At 47.9% G+C, this 27,634-nt stretch overlaps 1 protein-coding gene across 1 annotated transcript; it reads left to right on the top strand.

The window, feature by feature from the left end:
- Nucleotides 1–26,977, top strand: LOC149334146 (uncharacterized). The gene is made up of 5 exons (XM_089555033.1): nt 1–369; nt 7,050–7,201; nt 25,706–25,773; nt 26,103–26,189; nt 26,831–26,977. The coding sequence occupies exons 1-5, from the start codon at nt 271–273 to the stop codon at nt 26,956–26,958; spliced, it is 534 nt and encodes a 177-aa protein (XP_089411159.1). The 5' UTR covers nt 1–270; the 3' UTR covers nt 26,959–26,977.
- The last annotated feature ends 657 nt before the right edge of the window (nt 26,978–27,634 follow it).

The raw sequence follows: 27,634 nt of genomic DNA, 5'->3' as shown, positions 1-27,634 counted from the left end.
TGTTTCCTGCACACAGTTGCTCTGTAACAAAGGAGATAAGCGAAGGTTCGGCAGTGGTCACTTGAATGGACCTGGATACGGCAGAGGTACGTGTCTCAACGCCGACAGCACCCCCTCTCATCTGTCTGCCTCCGCCTCGCTCCCTGAATCCTTGTTTACCGCGGTGGTCACTTTTTCTTGCACGTAAGAGCCCGCTCGAGCCCCGTAAAGGTCACAGCACTGCAGCTCGGTCGTGCGACGCGTACATCCGGCTGACCACGCGGAGTGAAGATGGGCTGGCTGAACCTTGCGGCATGCATGCTTCTCGCCGGAATAGTCACGGCTCACATTGCTGTGAACCGCCGTCGCTACCCAACCGATAGTTTTCGGGTGAGTGCTGATGTCTCACATATCCGTGGAGTATGAATTAAGCTTAGAGACTGTAGACATCACATTTTTGCTTGAGTGTTTTCTTCTTTGAAATGATGAGCTAGACCTTAGTGTGGTTCACCGCGTGGTATCCGCTTACAACAGCTGAATAATGTTTAATTGAATTTCTTCTTTATGGCGTTCCGCTTTCGTTTTCTTCACCCGTACGATGGCTGTGACGGGGAGTTGATGTTTGTGTAAAGTGAGGCACGGAAAAAAAACGGCAGTATAACTTTTGATACGTCAGCATTAATTTTCATTCCAGATCTCAAAGCAGGGTGGTCTAATGTTTTCCCAGTAATCTCTTCTCAGAATGTCACAACTGCTGCTCACACGTTTTGGTGACACGACCCCGTCGACATAGCATAGAAATGCTTTGGCATTAAAAACGCACCAGCACTGTATCAACCGTAGTCCAGCAAGGCGAAGTGCGTAAATCTCCCGCTGTTGAATACACTGCCTATCTATTCACAGACACTGCACAGCCGTGTTATCGATCCTAATGGAGTCATTTCTTCTACAGAAATGACGAGACGGGTGTCTGCTGAGGTCCGAGTACTGGCTACATCACTTGTACGGGGCCAAACTACAGCCACTTGCCAGGGTTTTCCCACCTCAACGTCGTGTGAAATTACCCGATGGGTGGACATCAAAAACCTTTCAGTGTTAATCTATAATCCATCAGATCGATGTCCATAGCACATCCCAGCTCCGAAAGATTGTTTATCTCTCCATACGCAACCGCTGTTGTTTGACATGTCACGTTGTATGCTTATTTTTTTTTCGGCGCCTATTGAACGTATTTGGAGTGCAAGTAATATTTGTATCAATGTACTTTGCACATTTTTAACGCTTCGAAACGCAGCGTTCGAGTAGTATGTAGCCGAGTCGTATGTAGCCGGCAGGCCATGAGTAAAAGAGATAGCTCAAAAATCCTGTCATCCTACATTTCTGATTGTGATGTTGGTCGTATGGTGACAAATCTCACATGCGCACCTCTCTTTGAATGCTAGCGTCCACATCGATACTGGAGACAAGTTGTCAAGATTTCGTTGCTGGTTTGAGGTTTACTCGAGAGGAGTTATTCAAACTCACCACTTTTTGTGTGCCTGAGTTCCCTTCATGTTTACTGCAACATAAAATATATCTAGTATCGATGCTGGGAGCCCCAATTTAACGCTCTACAACGCTAAGAAAGAGGTTAGGTTGGAGTTCTACAATAAGAAACTCGCAATTTGAATTTAGGAGTTAAATGTTTTTATGCGTGAACGGTACCATTTGCTATTGTATCTAATCGATGCAATAAAACCTTTTTCGCCTCTTTAATTTGCCCCAACAGTGCAGCGTACATGTATATCTTACCGTCTCAACAGGAAGCATTGTGTGAAAGGGAGATTCCGATTACTCATCACGCGCCTCAACATCCTTTTTGCCCCGGCAATCCAGACTGGACGAACACAATTATTGTACTATCGGGGACAAAAGTGCTATACTCCACGCGGTAGGAGCCGGAGCAACGGAAAACTGCCTTTTAATGTTTCCAAAATGCGCTGCTTCAACGACAAGTTAGCCACGCGCGCGCGGGCATTTGATCGCATCATGACGGTGCGAGCGCCGGCTCTGAAGCCATATCTCGAATGAGCGTTGAAAAAAAAGACACAAAATGAAAAGAGGGCCACCAGATTGCTACTGCAGCGGCGCCGCTCGGCATTTTGGCGAGCAAAAGAACGGAACATTGAAACGAGTCAAGCAACATGCCTGCTGATAATAAAGGTCACAGATTGGCTGTCTGGGTCCGAGATGCCGCCTGCAGATGGCGTTGAAACGGTTTTCCGTTGCTCCGGCTCGGGCCGCGTGGAGTTTACCACTTTTGTCCCCGATAGTACATGCACATAAACATCATATTTGATTTTGTCTAAAATGAACGAATGAATGAATGATTTTCACATCACAAGTTTCTGTTCCCAATAGAAGCGTTGAAGATGACATGGTACGCTAGATGGGGTGTCACCTACCAAGGTGATACGAGCTATTAGGGACGCCGTAGTATAGAGCTCGAGGTTAATTTCAACCAGCTAGGTGTTTTTAACGCGCCGTGACACTGCACGGTGCATGGGCGACTAGCGTTTCGCATCCATCGAAAAGCGGCCACCGTGGCTGGAACGAACGCATCCTCGAGTCAGGAGCCGAGTGCCATAACAAGTAAGGAGTTGAGGTGATGCAGGAGTAAGAGACCGCCCGCTTGGTTACAAAAGGGAAGAAGGAGTTCAGGAGCCGAGTGCTCTAACAAGTAAGGAGTTGAGGTGAAGCAGGAGTAAGAGACTGCTGGCTTGGTTACAAAAGGGAAGATGGAGTTCAGGAGCCGAGCGCTCTAACAAGTAAAGGGTTGAGGGGAAGCAGGAGTAAGAGACCCCTGGCTTTGTTACAAAAGGGAAGATGGAGTTCAGGAGCCGAGCGCTCTAACAAGTAAAGGGTTGAGGGGAAGCAGGAGTAAGAGACCCCTGGCTTTGTTACAAAAGGGAAGATGGAGTTCAGGAGCCGAGCGCTCTAACAAGTAAAGGGTTGAGGGGAAGCAGGAGTAAGGGACCCCTGGCTTTGTTACAAAAGGGAAGATGGAGTTCAGGAGCCGAGCGCTCTAACAAGTAAAGGGTTGAGGGGAAGCAGGAGCAAGAGACCCCTGGCTTTGCTACAAAAGGGAAGATGGAGTTCAGGAGCCGAGCGCTCTAACAAGTAAAGGGTTGAGGGGAAGCAGGAGTAAGAGACCCCTGGCTTTGTTACAAAAGGGAAGATGGAGTTCAGGAGCCGAGCGCTCTAACAAGTAAAGGGTTGAGGGGAAGCAGGAGTAAGAGACCCCTGGCTTTGTTACAAAAGGGAAGATGGAGTGCAGGAGCCGAGCGCTCTAACAAGTAAAGGGTTGAGGGGAAGCAGGAGTAAGAGACCCCTGGCTTTGTTACAAAAGGGAAGATGGAGTTCAGGAGCCGAGCGCTCTAACAAGTAAAGGGTTGAGGGGAAGCAGGAGTATGAGACCCCTGGCTTTGTTACAAAAGGGAAGATGGAGTTCAGGAGCCGAGCGCTCTAACAAGTAAAGGGTTGAGGGGAAGCAGGAGTAAGAGACCCCTGGCTTTGTTACAAAAGGGAAGATGGAGTGCAGGAGCCGAGCGCTCTAACAAGTAAAGGGTTGAGGGGAAGCAGGAGTAAGAGACCCCTGGCTTTGTTACAAAAGGGAAGATGGAGTTCAGGAGCCGAGCGCTCTAACAAGTAAAGGGTTGAGGGGAAGCAGGAGTAAGAGACCCCTGGCTTTGTTACAAAAGGGAAGATGGAGTTCAGGAGCCGAGCGCTCTAACAAGTAAAGGGTTGAGGGGAAGCAGGAGTAAGAGACCCCTGGCTTTGTTACAAAAGGGAAGATGGAGTTCAGGAGCCGAGCGCTCTAACAAGTAAAGGGTTGAGGGGAAGCAGGAGTAAGAGACCCCTGGCTTTGTTACAAAAGGGAAGATGGAGTTCAGGAGCCGAGCGCTCTAACAAGTAAAGGGTTGAGGGGATGCAGGAGTAAGAGACCCCTGGCTTTGTTACAAAAGGGAAGATGGAGTTCAGGAGCCGAGCGCTCTAACAAGTAAAGGGTTGAGGGGAAGCAGGAGTAAGAGACCCCTGGCTTTGTTACAAAAGGGAAGATGGAGTTCAGGAGCCGAGCGCTCTAACAAGTAAAGGGTTGAGGGCAAGCAGGAGTAAGAGACCCCTGGCTTTGTTACAAAAGGGAAGATGGAGTTCAGGAGCCGAGCGCTCTAACAAGTAAAGGGTTGAGGGGAAGCAGGAGTAAGAGACCCCTGGCTTTGTTACAAAAGGGAAGATGGAGTTCAGGAGCCGAGCGCTCTAACAAGTAAAGGGTTGAGGGGAAGCAGGAGTAAGAGACCCCTGGCTTTGTTACAAAAGGGAAGATGGAGTTCAGGAGCCGAGCGCTCTAACAAGTAAAGGGTTGAGGGGAAGCAGGAGTAAGAGACCCCTGGCTTTGTTACAAAAGGGAAGATGGAGTTCAGGAGCCGAGCGCTCTAACAAGTAAATGGTTGAGGGGAAGCAGGAGTAAGAGACCCCTGGCTTTGTTACAAAAGGGAAGATGGAGTTCAGGAGCCGAGCGCTCTAACAAGTAAAGGGCTGAGGGGAAGCAGGAGTAAGAGACCCCTGGCTTTGTTACAAAAAGGAAGATGGAGTTCAGGAGCCGAGCGCTCTAACAAGTAAAGAGTTGAGGGTAAGCATTAGTAGAAACCACGGGCTTCGTTACAAAAGGGAAGATGGAATTCAGGAGCCGAGCGCTCTAACAAGTAAAGAGTTGACGGGAAGCATAGTAAGAGACCGCCTGCTTTGTTACAAAACGGAATATGGAGTTCAGAAGCCGAGCGCTCTAACAAGTAAAGAGTTGACGGGAAGCAGAGTATGAAACCGCCTGCTTCGTTACAAAACGGAATATGGAGTTCAGAAGGCGAGTGCTCTAACAAGTAAAGAGTTGAGGGGAAGCAGGAGTAGGAGACCGCCGCCTTCGTTACAAAAGGGAAGATGGAATTCAGGAGCCGAGCGCTCTAACAAGTAAAGAGTTGAGGTGAAGCAGGAGTACGAGACCGCCCGCTTGGTTATAAATGGGAAGATGGAGTTGAGGTGCCGAGTGTTCTAGCCACTAAAGAGTTGAGTTGAAGCAGAGTAAGAGACCGTCCGCTTCGTTACAAAAGGGACGATGGAGTTCAGGAGCCGAGCGCTCTAACAAGTAAAGAGTTGAGGGGAAGCAGGAATAAGAGACCGCCGGCTTGGTTACAAAAGGGAAGATGGCACAACTGAGAGAAGCTGTTACTGTTTTTGTTAAATATCGTTTTTTTTTGTTATACAGTGTGTCCCAGACAAACGTAACCAAGATGATGTTGCCTATGCCAGTTAGACCAACCGAGGATTGTTGACAGTCGCATTTCCTATTCTGCGGTAGTTTTTCATTATACAAAAGTAATAAATTAGCAGAAATTATGTAGCTAACATTTTTATTATTGCTTTCAGGAAGAAAGTATCAATGCAGGAATTGTAGATCCATAGAAAAGTAACCGGTTGCCTTGTTTGCAACCAAGTACCACTCATACAGTTTATTTAATTGCCTTAAAAGAAGGCCCGCGAAATACAAAACGATCCACGTGATAGAGAAGCAGTCTCAGCACTCCCAGACGACCGGTCAAGCAACTATACTCGCTTATCTTTGCAACGCTGTCCCGAACGGGGTTAGGCGTTTTGCGATGGTTGCGAGATATACGCCAGCAACTCTCGCATGGGCACTCGGGCGACCGCTTTCTAAGCGCTTTACAGTGCATGTTCGGCAGCACGGCCACATACCTATCACTCGAGGCGAGGTTTCGCGTGAAAAAGCAGTCCATGCGAGCCGCGCTTCACTTTTTCGAAAGCAGCGCCCGCTTACTTTCCATAGTTCCTGGCGCATATCTCACCACCATCTCAAAACGCCTAACACTGTTCGGGACAGCGTTGCAAACATAAGCGGATGTCGTTCCTTGATCGGTCGTTTAAAGCGCAGAAACTGCTTCCCTGTCATGTGGTTCTTTTTGTACTTCGCGGGCTTTCTTTTAAGTCAGATAAATGAAGCCGTATCATTGGCACTTGGTTGCAAACACGGCAAACCGTTATTTTTCTATGAGATCTACAACTCCTGCATTGATACTTTCTTCCTGAAGGCATTAATTAAATGTTAGCTAAATAGATTCCGCTAATTACTTTTGTACAATGAAAAACTCTCACAGACTAGTACACGCGACTGTCAACAACCCTGAGTTGGTCTCACTGGGGCTAGGGAACATCCTCTTTTTTACAAGCTTGGTTACATTTAGCTGGGACAACCTGTATTTAGTATACAGCTCGAGGTTAATTTCGACCAGCAAGGGGTTTTTAACGCGCCATGACACTGCACGGTGCACGGGCGACAAGCGTTTAGCCTCCATTGAAACGCGGCCGCCGCGGCTGGAACGAACGCATCCTCGAGTTCAGGAGCCGAGCGCTCTAACAAGTAAAGAGTTGAGGTGAAGCAGTATAAGAGACCGCCGTCTTGGTTGCAAAAGGGGAGATGCTATAACTCAGAGAAGCTGTTACTCTTTTTTGTTATATATCGTTGACTGATGTCTGCAACAAAATCTTGAGCTGGAACAAAATGTGATGTGCATTCCAGTTGGTTTGTAAACGCGAATAGAAGCAGGAAACGAAAATTGTCGAGGGCATTGTGGGTGGATGAGACAGCGAACGATCTCTTTGGTCGGAAAAGTAGAAATAAGGACAGAGATGAAGTAGATGAGGAGAGAGAGTATGTGAGTGATGGATTGCTTAGAGAGAGGGAGAGCAAGGTTTATTGAGAGTTTCTATGAAAAACTGATAAGAGTTAGTTTAGATAAGGAAACACAGCAGTGGTGAGGAAAAACCCGAGTAGAGCCAGAAATTGTCCTTCTTGCGGCCAACAGCGTAAAAAGTGCACCTTAGTGGATGCCTGATATTACGGTGGGCACGGACAGTCTTCTCTCTTTACAATCTTTGTGAATTTGTGAATTGACGCGTATTTTCTTCTCTCACACAGCAGCGTGATCTTCACTGTGCATTCGCCTGTTTTACTGCCGCAGATGTTTCGCGTGTTCCGGCATGCCATAGCCATCTCCTCTTCCAGCAATGACACGTCATTCAAGTGCCTGAGTGCTACTCGGATCCACTACGACCCACAAGCCAAAAAGGCCGCCTACGTCTGGCACCTCAAGGCGCGTGGAGAAAAGCCGGCGTAAGTCTTCTGCCTATGCTGTTATCATACACTTTCATCTTAGAGAGCGTCTCTTAGATATTCTGCCTTGTAGGCTCAAGGGTGTACTGTGCTCCGATTCAGAGACGGCTTCGACGGCCTAAATTGTACCTAAGGACGCGGAGCAGTGTTAAACTCTATGCAGATTTGTAGTTGCTCTATGACAAGGTATGGCCCCAACTGCGGCGCTGTCATAGCCCATTCTTAAATATACCGTTTGGAGCACAACAATTCTGCCTAGTGCTAGCAAAGATTGCAGGCAGTCATTCATTAAAATGCGGAATCAAGATGCCATTAGGCATTATAGTTCAGTAGTCTTTAGAAAGTGAGCATGATCTTCCTACTCAGAAAGCCCAAATAAGAAAAATTTGGAGAATATAACAACCATTGTTTTCCATAACAAGACAGAGTATCTTAGCTTCAGCGGCGCAAAGAGCACAGCATTTCCCTACTGAAAAATCCGGTACGAATTTTAAACCAGAACCGCATACCGGGTTATTGGACAGGATTTGCGATACCGGATTACCGAAGTATCCTCTATTCTACAGGACAGTCCTGTATCATACAGGACAGTCCTGTATTGTGCAGGCTAGCCACGTATTATACAGGAGCGCCCTGTATCACAGGACAAAGGCAGGAATAAAATGCTTCAAATATATCCCACTTGTACTAAGTCTGCACAAAAACTGGGGCATTTCTCCAACAAGTGCCATAAGTGTACGTGCCAAATGCTGCAATATACAGAGCCTCAGAAACTGGTAATCTGCGATTATCAGCGACTCGCATTGCAGTCGATGTGGAATTGTGTTATTTGCTCTCAGGTTGCACCAAGTATTGGTAGCTTAGTGAGTATTATAATGCATCAAAAACTCCAAAACATGTTTATTTTTCCGCATATGTCTTGAACCAGCTCACTGAGGTAATAATTTAACTCTCTGCGACGATCTACCGGCGCTGGGGTCTCTACTGGGTGCTGGCCAATGAAGTAGTCAAAAGCACCTGCAGAAAAAAAATATGATTGCTCGTACATAATGCCCCCAGCTGATCATTTAATTGGGCACTGACACACAACATAATGCATTGAGCACTGTGACATGCAAGTTACGGCCAATGGCATGTAACTTTTCAGGCGTCATTGGCTTTCTGTCCACTGTGGAGGCTTCTGACTTCAGGTACCGATGGCAGGCTTGCCCTGTAATATTCTTTTCCAGGAGTTGTGGAGTCGTCCAAAGGCTGCGGGCTGCGTCCTTGCAGAAACGCGAATCTTTGGGTGCCACCATAACTGCTGCCCACTTTGCTGAAGGAATAAGAATTCCATTCCCGAGGTGGACCTGTATGCAATAATTACAAATGCATCCCCTAGTAGCACAAACGGGGCTCTGAATTGCGGGCCCTCGTGGGCCCAGACAAGCCACAGACAAGCCAGGCCTCTCATGACGACTGGCCCTGAGCATTGGCAATACTCAGTATCGTGAATGCACCTCACGCCTTTCGTATTTTCATCAATAATGTATTGCAAATCTGCGTCGTAACATTGTTGGTGTGTAAACAGGTTCTTCGGACGATTCAAATGTTTGCGTGGTCATCCTCCACTATTTACGGCACATACCACAGCATCGATGTGATGCGCGATGTTCGTTCAAGGTCTTGAGCCACTCCCCCTCAGGACGCTTATCGCTGATTGCTCTCGCACGTATACACCATATGCCTCTGTAAAGAAAGAATACAAACCATAAAACTAACTTTAGTCATGCTATCATGAAGGACAAGCAATTTCGGTATGCAACTGAAAGAAAATTTTGCGCTATTTCGTCTCTTTGCTCTGTGCAATCTACAAATTGCTAGTTAAAAAGACAATGGACAGTTAGAACGTTTCTGTTCACGCCGAGCATATAACCGAGACGGAGGCAGTGCTTAAAGAACAGAATGATTTGAAATGCGTACTTACGTCCTAGCAGCACGACGTCGCCGTCATAAAATCCGCCTTCACCGTCGTGGCCTCCACCGGTCAAATGTCAGTAAATGTTACTGTTCATCACTGACGTCTTTCGGAGCGAAGTCATTCATCACTGAGACAAGGACGATACGGTTCCACCATATTTGCACTGCACGTACGCAAGGAAGGCGATGTCATCTTCGATCATGGATTGATCAAGGCAACACGAGGAAAGGCGCAAAAAATTGTATAACGCAAATTCAACGCCGACGAGCGAGTGCCAGCGTGTTTTCGCAGCTTCCTTCATCGCCTCACACTCAACCCAACCGCAGGAGAGAAGAAAAACCTGTCCCAACGCAACGCAGGAAAGGCCGAGGAGCAGTTCTGCAGGAATTCACTGCGCAGTGACCGGGCACAGTGAACAAGCAGAATCGGAGCCTCCTCGCCACTTCATGGAAGCGTCGCGGGGCAGCGTGGTCGGGAGGGCGGCTTAAAATGTTCGGTCGTGGGTTGTAGAGTGAGCGCCTCCGCACCGTTTCGGGGAACGGGACTAGGAGGGACAGGAGAGACACAAAGGAGCCCAAGGGATGAACAAAGGCCGACAGAAAAACCAGGGATGAGCAGGTTTTTAGAGCGCAGCTCTTTGGCGTCCGTTCCTGGGTTTCGCGTCGTCGTCGGCCTCGTAACCAGCTCCGCCCCCCTTTCATCCCCCCAGCGCTATCGGCGTCAGCGGCATCAGTCAGTCGCTGCTATCTCTTCCCTCCTCCCTTTATCGTGTTGTCCGCTTGCTGCGCGCGCTTCTGCCCCCATCGTTTGCCGCTGGGTGTACACGCCGCTCCCCTCCCCCCTCTTCCTGCGAGTCTCCGGTTGTCAAAGCGCCGGCTCGAACTTAATTCCTTTCTTCGCTCCTCCTCCAATGCAACCCCTGTGCGGTGGCAATCAGAGAGCCAGATTGGTGGCGGCGGATCTGTATATGTGCACCGCCCGAGCCGAAATTGCGAATACGTGTGAAAAATAAAAAAAAAAATCTGTGATAGCGCATACATGTGTTGCTCGATTTATTTGCCTCAATCTATCGAAAAGGTGAAACAGCTTATTTGCTGCGCTCAAATTTCGCATTAGGAAGTAACGTAATCGTCGATAATTTTTTTGTTGCGACCAGACCCAGGAAAAGCAGAGAAGGCGGTGATGAGATAAAAGAAAAAAGCTTGAAAAAAAAAATTTGCCCAAAGACGGGTTACTCGTGTGAGGCTTCTACAGGTGGTTTTTGTTTTTATTTTGTCCTATCGAGCGCTGTATCTTTTAGCTAGCCCGAAGTGTCGCCCTTTAGCCAACACCCCAAGCTGCCGGCTGCGTTGAATTAACCTTTTCTTGTTCGTCGATAGAAATATTCTGGGCGATTTGTGATTAGTATTCTTCCTGATAGAGTGAAGGGTGGGGCCGCTCGCGATGGCACTTCGACAAGTTGCGTTATCAATGGGCGATCTCTTGACGAACAAGAAGTGCAAAGAATTCCTGTACGAAAACCAAGAATTCTTTTTTTTCATCGATGCGTCACTACAGGCTGCTGCTAGCGAACATTAAGAAAGCTGCTGCAAAGGACGCGACATTAACAAACCTTTTGGAGCCTCTGGCGCAGTCGCCGGAGGCTCGCCATGTTCATCAACCAGTCGTGAAGTACATGCGCCATATGTTGCATGGAGACGACGAAAGCGCTTGTAGTGCTGGCGTAATTGAAGTGCATTGAAAAAGCAAGAAACCTTATGCTGTCAGTTTTCTCCGCGGTGACCGTAGCACACCAGAAAAAAATTCAATGCGATAAACGCAAAAGACGCACGAACAAATCTCAGAAGCGGGTTCTTTTTCTATTACGACTTTCAAACAGCAGCTCTTCATCAGAGTGAAACATACAAGGTATGTATTTGGGTACGCTTAACCCTTTTACCTCTGATGTACGATATGCAGGCAGGCTAAATGTGAGAACGTCAACTCTTCCCATGTACAACTAATGTACTACGTGGGACTATTTATAGGTGTTACCCGGCAACTTGCTAATGGCGCATAACGTTTCTGCACTGTGAAACCGAGAGTAATCTGCGCAGGACTTCCGAAGGCTACTGGCGGATATATACTAGCCGTTTGCCCGCACACAGCCGCCCTGACTTTGTCAGGGTGCTGCACGGGAAGCAGCCCCCGCCTTTCATGCACAAACTGCATGTTTTGCCACTGCGCAGCTCACGCTTAGCACTTTTCTTAGCCCTTTCAACAAAACCGTGTATGTGTTGATTATCGCACTTATGCGCTTATGCGCACGCTGCCCCCCCCCCCCCCCCCTAAAAAATATCTGCTTGCATACAACAGTCAATCTGCAGACCAAGCACCAAAACCACGCAGCACATATCGCTCTGAATACAAGCTGGTCTGTCCGGTTTGAGCTCCGTGCCGGACTGGTCTGTCCGGTTTGATCTCCGTACCGGACTGGTCTGTCCGGTTTGAGCTTCGAACCGGGAATGGACTTTCCGGTATGAGCTCCGTACCGGAGCGGTCTGTCCGGTTTGGGATTGATACCGGACCGGTATGAACCGGTATAGCCATCAAACCGAACGAGTCTCGGCGGTATGAGAGTGATACCGGACCGGTATGAGACCGATATGTTCCGGTAAAATCCGGTTTGCCGCGATACCGGATTTTTCAATATGGTTACCATTATGACGATCACTCAGCTTTGCTAGGCACTAAAGAAGTCTTTGTTTCGAAGGCTTTATCGAGACACCTTTAAGCACTGAACCATTTAGGGTATGTTCTTGCCCATCCTGAGCTTAAAGCGCAGGTCTCATCAGAGGCGAGGGGCAAAATATACCACTGGAATATTGCAAGGGGCTGAAAAATTGCCGTGCATAGAGTATAGAACCTGGGTAATTTTATTATTTTGTAGCGAATATGAACCAGTTGCGGTTGTCGCTGGAAGAACGGTGAGCTAGTCTCAAAAGTACTGAGGTGGCCTACTCTAGAGCAACTGATTCAACATAGCTATAACAGGCAATAAGATTTGAAAGACATTACATCGGGGACCTCCTCCTAGTGGGATCGCCGGCCCGCAGTAGTCAGAGATACCCGCCAACACTTCACAACAAGAGGAAAACGAGAGCTTGCGTGCAAGCTCTTCCGAATGAAGGGCTTTCATTTAGAAACAATTTAAAAAGGTAAGAAGAAAAACTGCTGTAATAATGCTTAGTGGCTGCGCGCGTTTTTATCAGAACATGGAGTAGTTGTAACCTATTTCAAGCACTTTCTAAGCTTAGGAATTTAAAAACCATGAAATCTGGATGTCTTGTCTTTTTACTGCACGGCAGTCTTGCTGAACCGCCCCGAAGTGCGCAGTACGTCGGCTGCGTGCTCGCGCTTACGACAGCGTCAAAATTATCGCCATTTATATTGGAGACGCCATTTTCCAGTGCGAACGCATTATTCCCGAAGACGAGATTACCCACGTTACGGAAATCATTGGTGATTACGCGTGTCAAATTTTCAGGGTGGACAAACAATCGTTCCTAGCTGAAATGGCTATTTTCAAGAGGTAGAGCTGGAGATTCACCGACCTTCGCTGGGAGCATTTTGATGGTGTGAACGGCTATTTCCATGCGCAGCTGCGGGAACAAAAATGTTACCAAGTTCAAAGTAATTTTCACCACTCCACGGCTCTTCGGTGGCCTCTACCTTTCTTCTCCGTAGAATTCATAAATTTTTTGTTGTTCTTGAATGCGCGTGAACGAAGGCATTGTCCTTCGAGAAAGTTGTGTACGGCAAGCCGACCGATTCGATCTCTAAACATTGCCTTCAGAGAAAAATAAGTATGGTGGCAAGTCTTGTGGTTTGGAGACCATATAACTTTTAATGTCGGAGAAATGGATGACCATGTTTCCCGCTTTGTGCCCTAATCTTAGTGCTCCTGTGCGCTGGTTCTGGTTTGACGACAGCTATTATTAGACCTCACGATCGCAATCACTGCTGAATATCGCAATGTTGAGTTGCCGTGTACCGTCGGAGACGGCAGTGGTAGAAGGTAAGGGGTGATGGCTTGTCTGGTGACTTCAGGCATATTCAATGTTCGGGCGAGGTGCTGCTCCGAATCTGAATGTTGAAGGCGAAGAAGGCTCAGTACTTTACTTTAGGTATCGCTCCGTTTAAGTGGGAGTTGTGCTCAAGAGCACACTGAAATGATAGAGATCTTGCTGACTAGGTACCAAAGGCGATTTTGGTTTGTTGTGGTATCTATCCACAAAACACGTGGGCTCGAACGCTCAAACCCATCTCTCCATTCGAAAAGTAATCTGAGAAAATTTTGTCAAATGAATATACTGATTACCCTAGAAACATTTAATTCAGCACCTTTTCTACTAAATTTCGATGACTATTTTTTCTTACTGTATTGGAGTGATTTTCACTTAATCGGGTCACATTTTACACCTACAAAATGAAGTACACCCTGTTCCACATAGTTAAAAAGAAAGGAACCAAGTTGTGATAACTTAAACTAAGCGTTAACGTAACGCGTTTCTTAGGGTCTCCCAGTGCAAGCATCTGGATGTTTTGTTCAAATGGAATATGCACTGGGAATGGCAAAACAATGATGCTTGTTCTAGACTACCATATAACTGCCACATTTTATTAAGCGCCAGGTTATATACTGGTTTTAAATTATTGCACGTATTCTTATTTTTGTACAAAGACAGGTGGTTTAAATTAATCCGAACCGTTTCATTACGGCATCCCTCATAGCCTGGGCCGCTTCAGGACGTATTTGAATCTATAATTTTTCTAGTTAAACGTGCCCCTCTTAAAGACACTAGTTGATTACGGCGTCCCTCATGTCCTGAGTTGCTTCGAGACGTTAAACCCCAATAATCCAAACCAAACTAGTGTAAATGTTTTCCATCAACTCTGCATGTTCCCCATATCAGTGGCATACAATATGAATGCAGCTCAATTATAGTAATCTCATTTGTGAAAAGTATTGAACCCAATCTCTTGCACTGCGCATGTAACCACTGAGCCAAATGAGAGCAGCTATTAATAATGTATTCAAATAAAAAAGAAGGCAGGCACGGCAGCCGCGTCTAATTTAATTACTCAAGCCAAACATGGCGTCCACCCAGCCACATCCACACGCTCCTCGCCTCATTCTTCCTCAGCTTTCGTTCCTAGGCGTCAGGCGCCAATCCTCAATACACTCGGGACTCCGAGGTGACAACCTCTAGCGGATGTAAGCGTTGCACAGGCCTAGCTAGCTCCGAACCTTGCGGTAGGCAAATTCGGCATGTGCGCTCTGTCTCATCCTTACTCTTGATGCACTCCGCGATAAAACGGGTCCGCCAAAAAGGTTTTGGCGCGTAGTCATCATGAACGGTCACAACATCACTGGTCTTGATGTTTTGGGCATTGTGCACCTTGCGAGGATGCAAACTGCGAAGAGCAAGAAGGCACTAATAGTGCCACCATTTCCAGAGATGAGCCATGATCCGCTGCCTGTGAACCCACTGATTTAGAAAATCGGCTTGTTTTGGCTCATCACTCCTTTCTGGCGTGGGCAGGTGACGACACCCCAGCAAGGAATGTGATGGAGTTACCCCTGGTTCATTAGGACTGGAGTACATAAATGTGTTTGGCATTGAATTAACGACAGCTTCAGTTTAAGATAATAATGTGCCCAGATACTACATAGCCAAATATCCTTTCCCAAGCGATTTCCGCAGGCACATCATGACGACTCTGATCAACCCTTCCCAAAACCCTCGTCGTCAGGGAGCTCTCTCGGCAATGAACTTCCACGTTATAGTATGACTAGCGCAGTAGTGTTGCAGCGAGGGAGATATTGAGAAAGGAAGACGAGTGAAAGGGAGAGAGCCTATGGAACATGTGGCTCAAGGGGAAACAGTTGAAGTGTAAGAGAGTAGCAGGGAAAGTAACAAAAGTTTACGAAACCAAGACCATGCAAGACAGCTGAAGGGATCAGTTTTATCGCGATGTGCACATTACCAACCTCGTTCCGACGCCAAGTGCAGTGTAGTGATGCGAGAAAGGCAGGTCCTTCGTTTTTGTGTCGCAATACACATTTTGTTAACACCGCGACTCAAGCGACTGCCTGCACACACAGAGTATTTCTGAATATAGAGCTGTCTGTTGGAACATCGCAAAATAACCAAAGACATTTGAAACTGCCATCCTAACTGTATCCTAGCAGCTCACCGGCTCTGGCTTAATTTCGTGTTTTACTAAACAAAATCACAAATGTAAACCGTGTAAACCGTAGGTAGTGCGCAGGCGGTCAGAGACGGTATCCAGTCCTGTTTCACAGAAACATTTGAGCACGGCCTTCGTCATACGCCACCAATCAGCACGTTTCGCCCTGGCGCTTAGAAGAGTTTCTTCAGTATACATTTGTGTTTTTACAGAGCTATCTCTGCAGTACCCAACCGCAGCAGTACGCTCCCCCCCTGAGCAAAGCGCACGTGTGGCGTACGCCGAACAACGGGCCGCTCTGTTACACGGCGGGCAGCCCGGCCGTGTCCTCCGTCACTGCCCCTATCGCAGAAAGGGTTTAAGGGGCTTTTCACCTGACGCACCGCGACCACGCTACAGTGAAAGACCAAGGTATATCGAGCTGTACGTGCCTGATAATGTGCAGTCCTCGACCTCGCAGCGACGCCAATCCCGATCGCCATCCCCCAAGGCGGTTTCCTTAATCCGGCCGCCCGTCATCCTCTGGCCAGTCCAGGGGCACGTCCCCACATCGGGAAAACTGAAGACGGCGTCCTCCGGGAGGTAGGACCGCTGCTACTGGAACGCGTCAAGAGCCTCTACCCGAAGATTCGCCGCGACGCTTCGACCGATGACGACATGACCCGACGACCTCAACGACGCGCTGCGACCGACTGGTTTCCGCCAAAATTCCGGTATCCGCCGACAACCATGACGTTACCGCACTCGTGGATACCGGCGCCGATTTTTCTGTAATGAGCAGTCGGTTAACCACGGCCCTGAGGAAGGTTCTAACCCCTTGGTCTGGGCCGCAGATCCGGACAGCTGGTGGCCATGTCGTAACTCCGATTGTTGTCTGCACTTCGCGAATCCAGATCCGCGGTGTTACTTTCTCTGGTTGCTTTGCTGTGTTACCCGAGTGCTTCAAGGATCTCATATTCGGTTAGGATTTCGTTCAGGAGTACGGTGCCGTCAACAACCTTCAGGGGCTAAAATATTGTCGTTTCCACCCAAGGCCCTGTCGACGACGATACCGTGCGATGCAGGGCTAAGTTGTGCGTCTTTGACGACCAAGTGTTGATCCCGTCAAGAGCCAGCATCTTTGTTACCGTAGAGTGCGATAACCGCCCCAGCACTCGTGGCATCGCCGAAACGAACACCTCGCTGCTCCTTGGTCGGCAAGTGTGTGTAGCTCGCGAAATTATTGAATTGAACAGTGGGCGAACCGAACATTTGGTGACTAATTTTGGTTCTGAACCTCAGTGTTTTCCTGGAAAAAGATCTATTGCGTATTTCGAAGAACTTTGTGAATTCGCGGGACAGTACGCGTTGCCCAAAATCCCAGCATCAGCGGAGGCGCCTACCGCTCCTATAGAGACCGACGTGAACCCGAACCTCCCGTCTAATCAGAAACGCTGCCTGGAGACCATTATCGAATCTTTCCGCAACTGTTTTGCGTCGACCGCCAAGGTTAGGCATACTCCGCTCACAAAGCACCGCATTATAGGTGACGCAAACCAGCGACCGTTATGCCAGCCGCCTTATCGGGTCTCTTCGAAGGAACGTGACGCCATTGGCCGACAAGTTCAAGAAATGCTCCAGGACGACGTGATACAGCCGTCGACGAGCCTGTTGGCATCGCCTGTTGTTGTTGTGGCGAAGAAGGATGGAACCCTATGCTTCTGTGTTGATTGCAGGCGTCTAACAAAGTCACCAAAAAGACGTTTACCCTCTACCACGGATTGATGACTCCCTAGACCGGCTACGCAACGCCACGTACTTCTCGTCGCTAAATTTGCGAAGTGGCTATTGACAAATCGAGATGGACGAACGCGGCCGGGAAAAGACCGCCTTTATTACCCCTGATGGTCTGTACGAATTCCGGGTGCTCCCTTTCGGACTGTTCTCGGCTCCTGCCACCTTCCAGCGGATGATGGACACCGTGCTTTCCGACCTAAAATGGCAGTCCTGCCTCATGTAACTGGATGATGTTGTCATCTCCGCCACGTTCGAAGAGCACCGGAGACGCTTGCGCGCCGTGTTCTCCGCAATTCGTTCGGCCGGCCTTTCCCTCAATCCTGAAAAGTCTCACTTCGCTTTCCAGGAGTTGAAGTTTCTGGACCACACCGTGAGCGCTAACGGAATTAACCCTGACCCCGATAATACAGCCGCCGTCGCTGCTTTTCTCATGCCAAGCGATAAGCGAAGTGTGCGCCGCTTTCTGGGTCTCTGCGCCTGTTATCGGCGTTTTGTGCGGAACTTCTCCCAGATCGCTTAGCCCCTCATCCGCCTCACGAAAGATGCCGAACCGTTCTTCTGGGGCTAGGAGCAACAACAGGCCTTCGAACACCTTTGCACCAAAAGTACTACTGGCCCAGGGTTGCTACAGTTGTGCTGCAGTTGCACTAAGCCAGCCGGACTACTACAGCCTATTGATCCGCCACAAGTCCCCTTCCACCAAGTCGGCGTGGAGTTACTCGGCCCATTTCCAGAGTCCTCGCTGGGTAACCGCTACATTAGGGTCGCCACCCACTACCTCAGCCGGTACTTTGAAACTACAGCTCTCCCTCGTGGTACCGCTGACGAAATTGCGAACTTTTTTGTTCAAAACATTCGTCACGGGGCACCGATCATCGTTGTAACTGACAGGGGAACGGTGTTCACCTCGGCCCTTATGCAGGAGGTTATGCGCCTTAGCGGCACAAGTCACCGCAAAACAACCGCTTACCACCCACAAACGAACTGACTCACCGAACGGCTCAACAAGACGATCGGCGACATGATTTCCATGTATGTTGACACTGACCACCGAACTGGGACGCCATACTCCCTTACGTAACATTCGCCTATAATACTGCTGTACAAGAAACGACGCGCTTCACTCCATTTCTTTTAGTGCATGGTCGCGAAGTCACAACCAATCTGGACACAATGTTCCTTCCGACTAGTAACCCCTCATACGTTATGAGTGCTGCTCACTTGGTTCGTTACGCCGAGGCCGCCTGCCAACTCGCTCGACAGCGCATCCGGCACCAGCAAACCCATGATGCTCGCCTCTATAACCTCCGCCACAAAGCTGTTAGTTACCAGCCCGGCGAACAAGTCTGGGTTTGGAGCCCAATCCGCATGCGTGGACGCTCCGAAAAGCTTCTGCGCCGATATTTCGGCCCCTACGAAGTACTCCGCCAAGTCAGTGAGGTGAACTATGAAGTTCTTCCCCAAGGAACAGTTCGCTCCTGTAGATGGCCGACCGCCGAAGCCGTCCATGTCGCACGGATGAAGCCGTGCCACGTCCGCTCGCGCTTCACGCGTGTCTACACCTGCCGCCGGACACATGTGGCGTCCCTTCTCTTTGTGCTGCCCACTGCTGCGGCACCGAGTCGGTGGCCTTCAGAGAGGGGGAGCAATGCCATCGTCCGAACCAATCAGTGGCGCCGTACCGCGGCCGAACTGCTTAAGCTGGGACTTGCCAAGCCTTGGGCACTCGAGGTGCTCGAAGATCGTCTTCTTCCTCCCTCGAGCTACCTGCTGTCTGGAACGCCCATCTCGTCTTATTAAACCTGGGCTGAGCTCCTCAACGGTTTGTCGGTGACAATTTGCTAATGACATGTGTCGGTGTGTGTATTCAAGACATGAGCTTCACGTGCGTTTACTCACCGCGATGAGAGTGCCAGCCAGTGTGCGCGCGTGTGGACATCACTCATGAAACTCATTGTATTATGCCATCATCAATCTTCATTCACACTTTCCCTTTCCTCCCCTTCGCTTTCTCCAGTGTGGAGTAGCAGGCCAGGGCCATGTTACCACCGGCCGACCTTTCGTCGTTTTCCTCTCATTAAAATTCATCTCTTTCTCCCCCTCGTGTTTAACTGCATTACCCAGAGAGGACGCTCAGTTCTCTCCCGTTTCTCAAGTTGTTTTCAAAAATAAAAAAAGAAACTAAGTACAACAAGCGAATCAGGTAATGAATTCCGGATGTTCTACGGTTCAATTCAATAATTTCAATAATTTAAAAGCTTGACAAAGTAAAATATGAGCCTACCCATTTCTTTGAACAAAGGTGCGAACAGCTCTTTACATTTTTTACGAAGTTCTCCTCCAAATTCTTCAAAATTCGGCGCCTCCCCCTAAAGCGAAATGCCATTTACCCTTGGCTTAAATTACAAGTATACATGTCCAGCTCTTTGCAAACGAGCAGGCCATTATCTTTTGCTTGCACGAAAAAGTTCACAAACTCCTTGAGCCGTTATATGTAATAATTCTTGAACCACTCGCGGTCAAATTCATTGTGAACAACGCCAAATGAATAAATCAAGAAGTGCTTTTCGAAGAGCATGTCGGCAAGCATTTAAAATTGGACAGCTACTCAAGGTGTTACCCGTTCGGTGCTTTCGTCTCGCGCATTGTGTTCACTTGCGGGGGTGAGACAAAGTTGTCGCAGTTCAACGGCTGCGCACGTCGTTATTTAGTTGAGCTGTTTGAAAAGTCCAAAAAATAAACTCACTTTGGCTTCCACTCTTAACTCACGCTTTTCTTAGGAGCGCATCCGCACGCTTGAACTTCCCTTCAATAACTACCTAGCTGCATTATTTTACTAGGCGTGTGTGGCTTCGCGCATTTCTGAACATGGTAGATCGGAAGCGCACTAGCTTTCCGCACACGTTGACCTATTCCTTATCGTGGGACTTCATGTCTGCTCTTGACGTGGTTTCTATTTTCAGACTTGAAGAGCGAGGAAGTTTTCTTAGCAGAGCTCTCGCAATTCGGCATGTGACTCAGGCTCATTGACCACACTCAACGCTCAAGCAATAGTGTCGTATCGCTCTTATTTGTGTACTATCTCTTTGTCAGAAACATTCGTTAAAGCGCTCCATGCGTCATTCTTTCAAGGCGCGGGAGGAGAGGATTCTCGGCCGAACACCGTATCACTAAGAGTTTCTCGACAGATGCCGCAGCGTTCTACGGTAGCCTCAAAACCATAGTCAACAAGCAGCGTGCCACGTGATATTGTCACGTTGTAGTGACGGCAGTCCAGAGGTCAGGAAGACATCAGAAAGACTTGAAAACGAAGCTCTTTATTTGGGCTGACTTGCGCCCGCAAAAGAACTGAATCATTCGGTGGCGGCATAAGCAACAAGCGTGCTCGTCAATCGTCGAACTACGAATGCCCGCTGCTCACGGCATCGTTCATTTTAAAGCCGGCAAGGAAACTTCGAGATAACAGGTCGAGATTATCTAGAGTAATCTGGAAACACGTAGATGCAGCTGTTAATGGCTGCGAACAATCGAGATTAGACCGGTCGCTTGTCGCGTCACGAACAAAAATGATAACACCCCTTTTCTACGGCCTTGCGCGAACGGACGCTAGAAAGATACGTGGCATTACCCCCCTTCCAAAGAAGCATCGTCTCGATGCTTTAAAATGAAATTAAACAAGGAGAATGCTTCGAGAACTTTAGCGTTCCTAATAAGGTGTAAGGGCAGCGGTAAAAGCTTCAAGTCTGGCCGTGTCGTCGTCGTCGTCGTCGTAGTTTTTGTATTCGTATTTGTCGTCGTAGGGACCGTCGTTGTCGTAGGGACCGTCGTTGTCGTAGGGACCGTCGTTGTCGTAGGGGTCGTCGTTTTCGTAGGGGCCGTCGTTTTCGTAGGGGTCGTCGTTTTCGTAGGGGTCGTCGTTTTCGTAGGGGTCGTCGTTGTCGTAGGGGTCGTCGTTGTCGTAGGGGTCGTCGTCGTCGTAGGGGTCGTCGTCGTCGTAGGGGTCGTCGTCGTCGTAGGGGTCGTCGTCGTCGTAGGGGTCGTCGTCGTCGTAGGGGTCGTCGTCGTCGTAGGGGTCGTCGTCGTCGTAGGGGTCGTCGTCGTCGTAGGGTTCGTCGTCGTCCTAGGGGGCATGGTCTTCTGTTTTCGTCGATGGAGGATCTTAGTTCTTGCGCTCAGAAGCAACATCACCTCCAGAGGCTGCTTTATTCAGTTTAACCTTCGGGGGCTGGGGGAGCGTCCACGCACGGCGTAACCTCGGCTAGGATATACGAAGCGCGGTGACGATGGCGACGGGGAACGTGATAGGCGGCTGGGCGGTGAGCATTCTTCCCGACGCAAAAACTCTTCGATTTCGGCTGGTCGCTGGCAGGGTCGGGGTCGTGGAGCGTCGTAAGAAAACCCTCGGATGCCCAGTCTTCTGTATGGGCAGTGCCGGAGGACGTGACCGGCTTCGCCGCAGTGGAAGCATAGTGGGCGGCGCTGGTCGGGAGTTCTCCACTCGTCGCATTTCCAAGGCCGTGTGCGACGCTCGTAGGACAGGCGAGTTGGGGCGAGAGGGCGGCGTTCCAACACAGCTGGCTGAGGGCGATAGGGGCTTGGGTCCCGTCGTCGAGGTGCAGGACGGCGCACAGCTGCGGCGTAAGTCATGGCTGGGGGCTGCAGAGGCTGCATGGGTGCCGGCGTCACACCCAAGGCCTGTTGAACCTCGTCCCGGATGTCGTCAGTGAGCGATGAAGGTTGCGGCTGCGTTCCCGTTGGCAGCAATCGTCGGAGCTCCTCTCGCACAACTTCACGTATAACCTCCCGCAGGTTATCGTTGTTAGCGGTATCTATGCAGCTTGCTGAAAAAAAGCGCTGCTGGCGGTCATACTGGCGGGCTCGGGCGTCCAGAGTTTTCTCCATTGTGGATGCCTTTTCTACGAATTCCGCGACGGTTTTCGGTGGGTTGCGAACGAGGCCGGCAAATAGTTGCTCTTTAACTCCTCGCATAAGCAACTTCACCTTCTCTTCTTCCTTCATGCTCGCGTCGGCACGCCGGAAGAGACGCTTCATTTCCTCAGTGTACACAGCAACGGTCTCGTTTGGGTGTTGTATGCGAGACTGTAGCAGCTGCTGGGCTCTCTCCTTTCGCACGACGTTCGTGAAGGTCCTTAGAAGCTGCTCCTTGAAGGTTTCCCAGTTCGTGAGGTTAGCTTCCTCATTCTCAAACCAGACTTTTGCTGGTTCCTCCATGGCGAAGAAGACGTACCTAAGTTTTGTGGCATCGTCCCAGTTGTTGAAGATAGCCACACGATCGAACTGCTCCAGCCATTCTTCGGGGTCGGCGCAGGCGAAGCGTCGAAGGTTGGTGGCACCCGGGGCTGGTGAAGAATGACTGGAGTCGTCGTCTGGGGCAAGCTCATGGTAGACGTTGCGGCTGGCTTCCGCTTCCGGGTAGGGTTCGGCAGATTCCCGAACTCTGGTGCGTCCCCTTGCAGGCGTCGGCTAGCGCGGTGGACTGGACTTAGGTCCTGCGGTTGATGACTCAGAGGGCTGGCGTCACGGCTTGTAGGGGGTGTCCGGTACATGGAAGGCTACCCAGCACCTCCACCAGATGTCACGTTGTAGTGACGGCAGTCCAGAGGTCAGGAAGACATCAGAAAGACTTGCAAACGAAGCTCTTTATTTGGGCTGACTTGCGCCCGCAAAAGAACTGAATCATTCGGTGGCGGCGTAAGCAACAAGCGTGCTCGTCAATCGTCGAACTACGAATGCCCGCTGCTCACGGCATCGTTCAATTTAAAGCCGGCAAGGAAACTTCGAGATAACAGGTCGAGATTATCTAGAGTAATCTGGAAACACGTAGATGCAGCTGTTAATGGCTGCGAACAATCGAGATTAGACCGGTCGCTTGTCGCGTCACGAACAAAAATGATAACACCCCTTTTCTACGGCCTTGCGCGAACGGACGCAAAAAAGATACGTGGCAATATTAATCAGAATGAGTTTATTTAAACGAACAAACAGTACATACACATCATATACAGTACATACACAGTACATACACGCTCCATATTAACGTCATAATTAAGAACGCTAACAGCATGCTAGGCTACCTACGCCGGAATTTCTCCAATTCCCCTACCTCCCTAAAACTCATGTTGTCCGTAGTAAACTAGAATACGCATCTGCAATTTGGGACCCCAGCTACGCAGATTCAATTAATGCGCTCGAGCTTGTACAAAATAACGCCGCCCGTTTCATCCTACTTAACTTCAATCGTACTGCAAGTGTCACCTCCATGAAAAATACGCTCAACCTCCCACCCTTAGCCTCCCGTCGAAAATTTTCACGGTTATGTTTATTTCATAAAATTTTTTTACAACTGTCCCAATCTACGCGATGAATTGATATCTCCTCCGTCTTTCATCTCTCCACGATTAGATCACGTTCACAAGGTCGGTATAACGCCGCACGAAACAAAATCTTGTTCTCAGTCGTTCATTCCCCGTACATCAGCAGATTGGAACCACCTTCCCGGATCGACAGCCTGCATTCAAGACATCCTGCGCTTCCGTAACAATTTAGCTAACATTGTATACTAAGGCTCACAACAAATGTACTTATCATTCTCCATTTCCTTTGTTTACTTTAGTTTCCTTTGTTTGTTCTCTTACCTTGCACTTACATATTATGCTTACTTCTTTTACTGAATTGTATCACCAGGAACATGACGCTTGTATGTTGAATTTTTGTTTTTGTTCTCTTTCTATAATTTGTAACCACTCCCCTCTGAAATGCCTTTGGCCCTGAGGGTATCAATAATAAATAAATAAATACACATCTTTGTTAAATACAGGAGGAGGTCCCAAAGCCAAAGGCTGCACAGGGGCCTCCTGTTACAAACTTAAAAAAAATCACTATGTACAAACAACAGCCGATAAAATTGAAATAGATTATAAAAAATAAATAGCAAAACATTCGTAAAAGCAATAAGATGCCACTGCAAACCAGACATGAGTAGGGTAAATGTACATGAATGTTCCAATATAGGAGAACAATTCTAGTGAGTGCTCAAAATGCTTTATAGAAAAAAAGAAAGAAAAAAATTATTTTTATAGGAGAAAAGTACGGAAACTACGGTTGAAAGTATGAATGTTAGATGATTGCTTTATACTAAATGGTAATGAATTCCACTAAAATGAAGCAGACAAATTTACTGTGAATTTGTGGTAGTTATTTCTAGGCCTCCGTAATAAGAAATTGTTTTGGCATGGAAAGCGAGACACTTCGTCTATGAAACTGGATACCATTAATTAACGGAATTGGAAGTGATCCTTTCGTGAACTGAAAGTGCTCTTTAGTTTAAGAATCATAGTTTTAGGAACGCGAAAGAATGTTTATTCACTAATCTTTGAATAATGAAAGGCACCTACACCTTTCTTCGGAAAAGAGAAAAAAACAGGTCGCATGTCAAGAAAAAAGAGAAGCCATATTTAATTTAAGAACTCTTTATCTGACGGGTATTCAAACAACGGCGCTGAGCAGTTCAATTCATCCCGTAAAAATTACATGCAGACGATGCAATGGTGCATTATGCACGATGCATTATGCAGAAGGCCACCACCTGTGCTCTGAAAATCAGTGGTTCGCGAGCAGTGTTCGTGGTACTGCGGCCTTCACAGGAGCACTGATGATAACGTACACTTCTTTTCTTTTATTGATTGCCTTTAAACGAAGGCGTCTGCAATGAGTGGTGGTGCCTGTAAGTTTAAGGTTTCCGATTTGAGACGTGCAATTCAAATAACGCGAGCTCGTGACAGCAGCTTGAGAAAGGCTAACGCATGTACAAAGTAATATCCGAGGAGTTGAACGGCATCGAAAGGAAAACTTTATCAGAAGTTCTGAATTGGAACCATCAGTGTTTAATATTGTGAAAGCCTCATATGTCCGATTACAACAAAAGCCGTCGCCCGCCAGCGACCATGGAACGAAATTCTTCAGAGAAGTCAACATGCTCACGTACGACATCAGCAGTTCACCACAAGATAGTGACGTCTACAGAAAAGAACCGAAAATAAAAATTCCTTCGGAGGGTGTAGGAAATTCAACCAAGTACTATCAGACAACTCATAGTCCAGAAAACCACGTTGATCCTTGGCGAATAAAGCTGAACCTAGCGTATGTTTTTCTTTACGACTCTATGCTAATGAGTAGGTGTGTCATTAGAAAGGAAGGAATCTTTAATGAACCTTGAAACAGAGCTCACGATGAGACAAAGCTTTCGCACTCAAAGCGTGTAAGCAGTCTTACCTGCCCTCCATAATTTTTTTCCTCCGCCTGTTTTTTTTTCTCGTGAACATGCTTGCATGAAGAGATCTTCGAAAACAATGACTTGTTCAAACATGCTTAATGTTTTGAATTTCCTAAACATTGCTTGAATTGTATTTAGAGAAATGTAAAACAACCATTAGCCAGCCCATGTAATTTAATGCCAATTTCATTTGATTATGTTCAAGGCAGATATATATTCAACTAAAAAAATCTGTTTTCAGGCGAAACGTCACCTTCGACATCGAGGGAGGTCATATCCCTGACCAAGTCACCTACTTCGTCGACAACGGTATGTGATCCATTAAACATTTGGGATTTGTTGATTTTGTTTATTTTCAGGACGAGTGCACATCAGGAAATATGTACACGCAATTATTTAAACGATGTGTAAGGAGAGCTTTATGTATGGTGTATTCTGGTTTCGTAACAAATTTTTGTCATGGATGTTCAAGAATACGAGATGAATTGCGCAAGTTTTCAAATAGCTTTCTGTCAAACTTAGGAATGCCTGCTCGTTTGTGGCGAATAGGGCTAGTTTGGCTAGTTTCACCTCTGGAGCATCATCTTTGTTTCTTTTGTTTTGATGATCTACTTTGCTTTATTTACTTTCTTTTTCAGACCGAAGTCGTCCTTATACAGCGTACTACAACTACACTGACTACCGGAACTGTATGGTCACGATAATTCCCTACAGCAACCATGACCGTAAGCCGTTCTCCCTCTCGGCTACCAGCGGATATTTCTGGGACAATCTTGATCTAGAATCGACCGAAACGATGAATGATAGAAGCCAGCAGTATTTAACCCAACGCAAAACTTCCCTGCTAAATATTTCTTCGGTGCATCTCTTGCTCGGCGTAGCTTCAGATGGCTTAGAACTTTATCTGAACACAGTATTTATTGTAGTGACGGAAATTTGTCCATGTTGCGTACAATAAAAACACTGGGGTCGTTAGAGATAGCTGCAGATTGCATACTGAGTGCTGGTCGCAAAAGCCTTTCAGTTACACATAGCGCGCGCATTTTTGAAATTGCGATTGAAGCCAGGCTATGCTAAACCTTTTGCGCCATAGCAGGAGGTGGTGTCAGCCCGGGTTCTTGCTCAGTAAGGGATCGTTAATTGACCCGGTTCTCCAGAAGGCTGCTCACAGAAACAATGAAATGCTAAGTAAGAATGTTATTTTAGCTTCCATATTCTTTTTTTTATAACACAGTCCTACTGTGTGCGTCTGGAGCTCTGTCGTTTGCGTTGTATGTCATCACTAGGCCCCATAAATGATATATATTTAGAACTAGCCCCCAAAAAGCTACTAAAATTTTTCTTTCTTTTCTCTTGCCGCCTCCAGACTGCCTGTTGTGGGTGAAGCGCTCTGTGGTCAACAACGTTCCCCAGCACTGCCTTGACAACTACGAGGCGACCTGCGAAGTTAGGATTCCGCTGTACGAAAACGACCTCTGCGGTGATGATGTATAAAAAGACTATCACCTGGCGACCCTGGGTCTTACAGAGAGCTACTTTCCTGGAAAAGATTCAGCAGGCTCCCAAAAGTATTAGGCGCCGTTTGACATCGCTATTTTTAAGAATTTCCGCACCCGCTTGCAGCTTCGCATTGTTTCGATTCTTCACGAATTAAATAATTCCTGGCTTTGCTGACAATACCACGCACGATTACACTCGGCTTAGTAAGTCGCTGGCGACCCTCGTGCATGTGTTCTTCGTATGCTATCCTGCAGCCCACGATTCTAATCGGCGGGTTTTTTGTGAACTGCATCAAATACGATGATGATGGATTTTTATGACGCAAGGGAAATTGTGGCCAAGCAGCGCCATGGAACAAGGCATTTTTCTTCTGCTCAAGGTGGGGTCGAAGACCAATTTCCCAAGAAATTCCGCCTAAATAAGACGAGCGCCAGACCAGGGGAAAACTTGTACCCATTTTAACACCGGTGAGTATCCGACAGCCACGTTTTTTCGTGCGAGTTGTTTTTTGTGAGAAAATAAATGTTTTTTACAAATGAAGTTCTCGGTATCCTGTGTGCATTCGTATCTTTATGTAGATATTGCAGTGAACAAAACTAACCCTTCGCCTTTATTAAAGGAAAAAAGTCTCTAACCCAGAAAACACCAAACGTCCTGAGGACGTCCTCAA

This window comes from Amblyomma mixtum, chromosome 8 (genome assembly GCF_055824585.1).
Source record: "Amblyomma mixtum isolate Tamu chromosome 8, ASM5582458v1, whole genome shotgun sequence".
Classification (NCBI taxonomy): Eukaryota; Metazoa; Arthropoda; class Arachnida; order Ixodida; family Ixodidae; genus Amblyomma; species Amblyomma mixtum.
The sequence above is the reverse complement of the archived record's forward strand: the minus strand, read 5'-3'. Positions and strand labels throughout refer to the sequence as shown.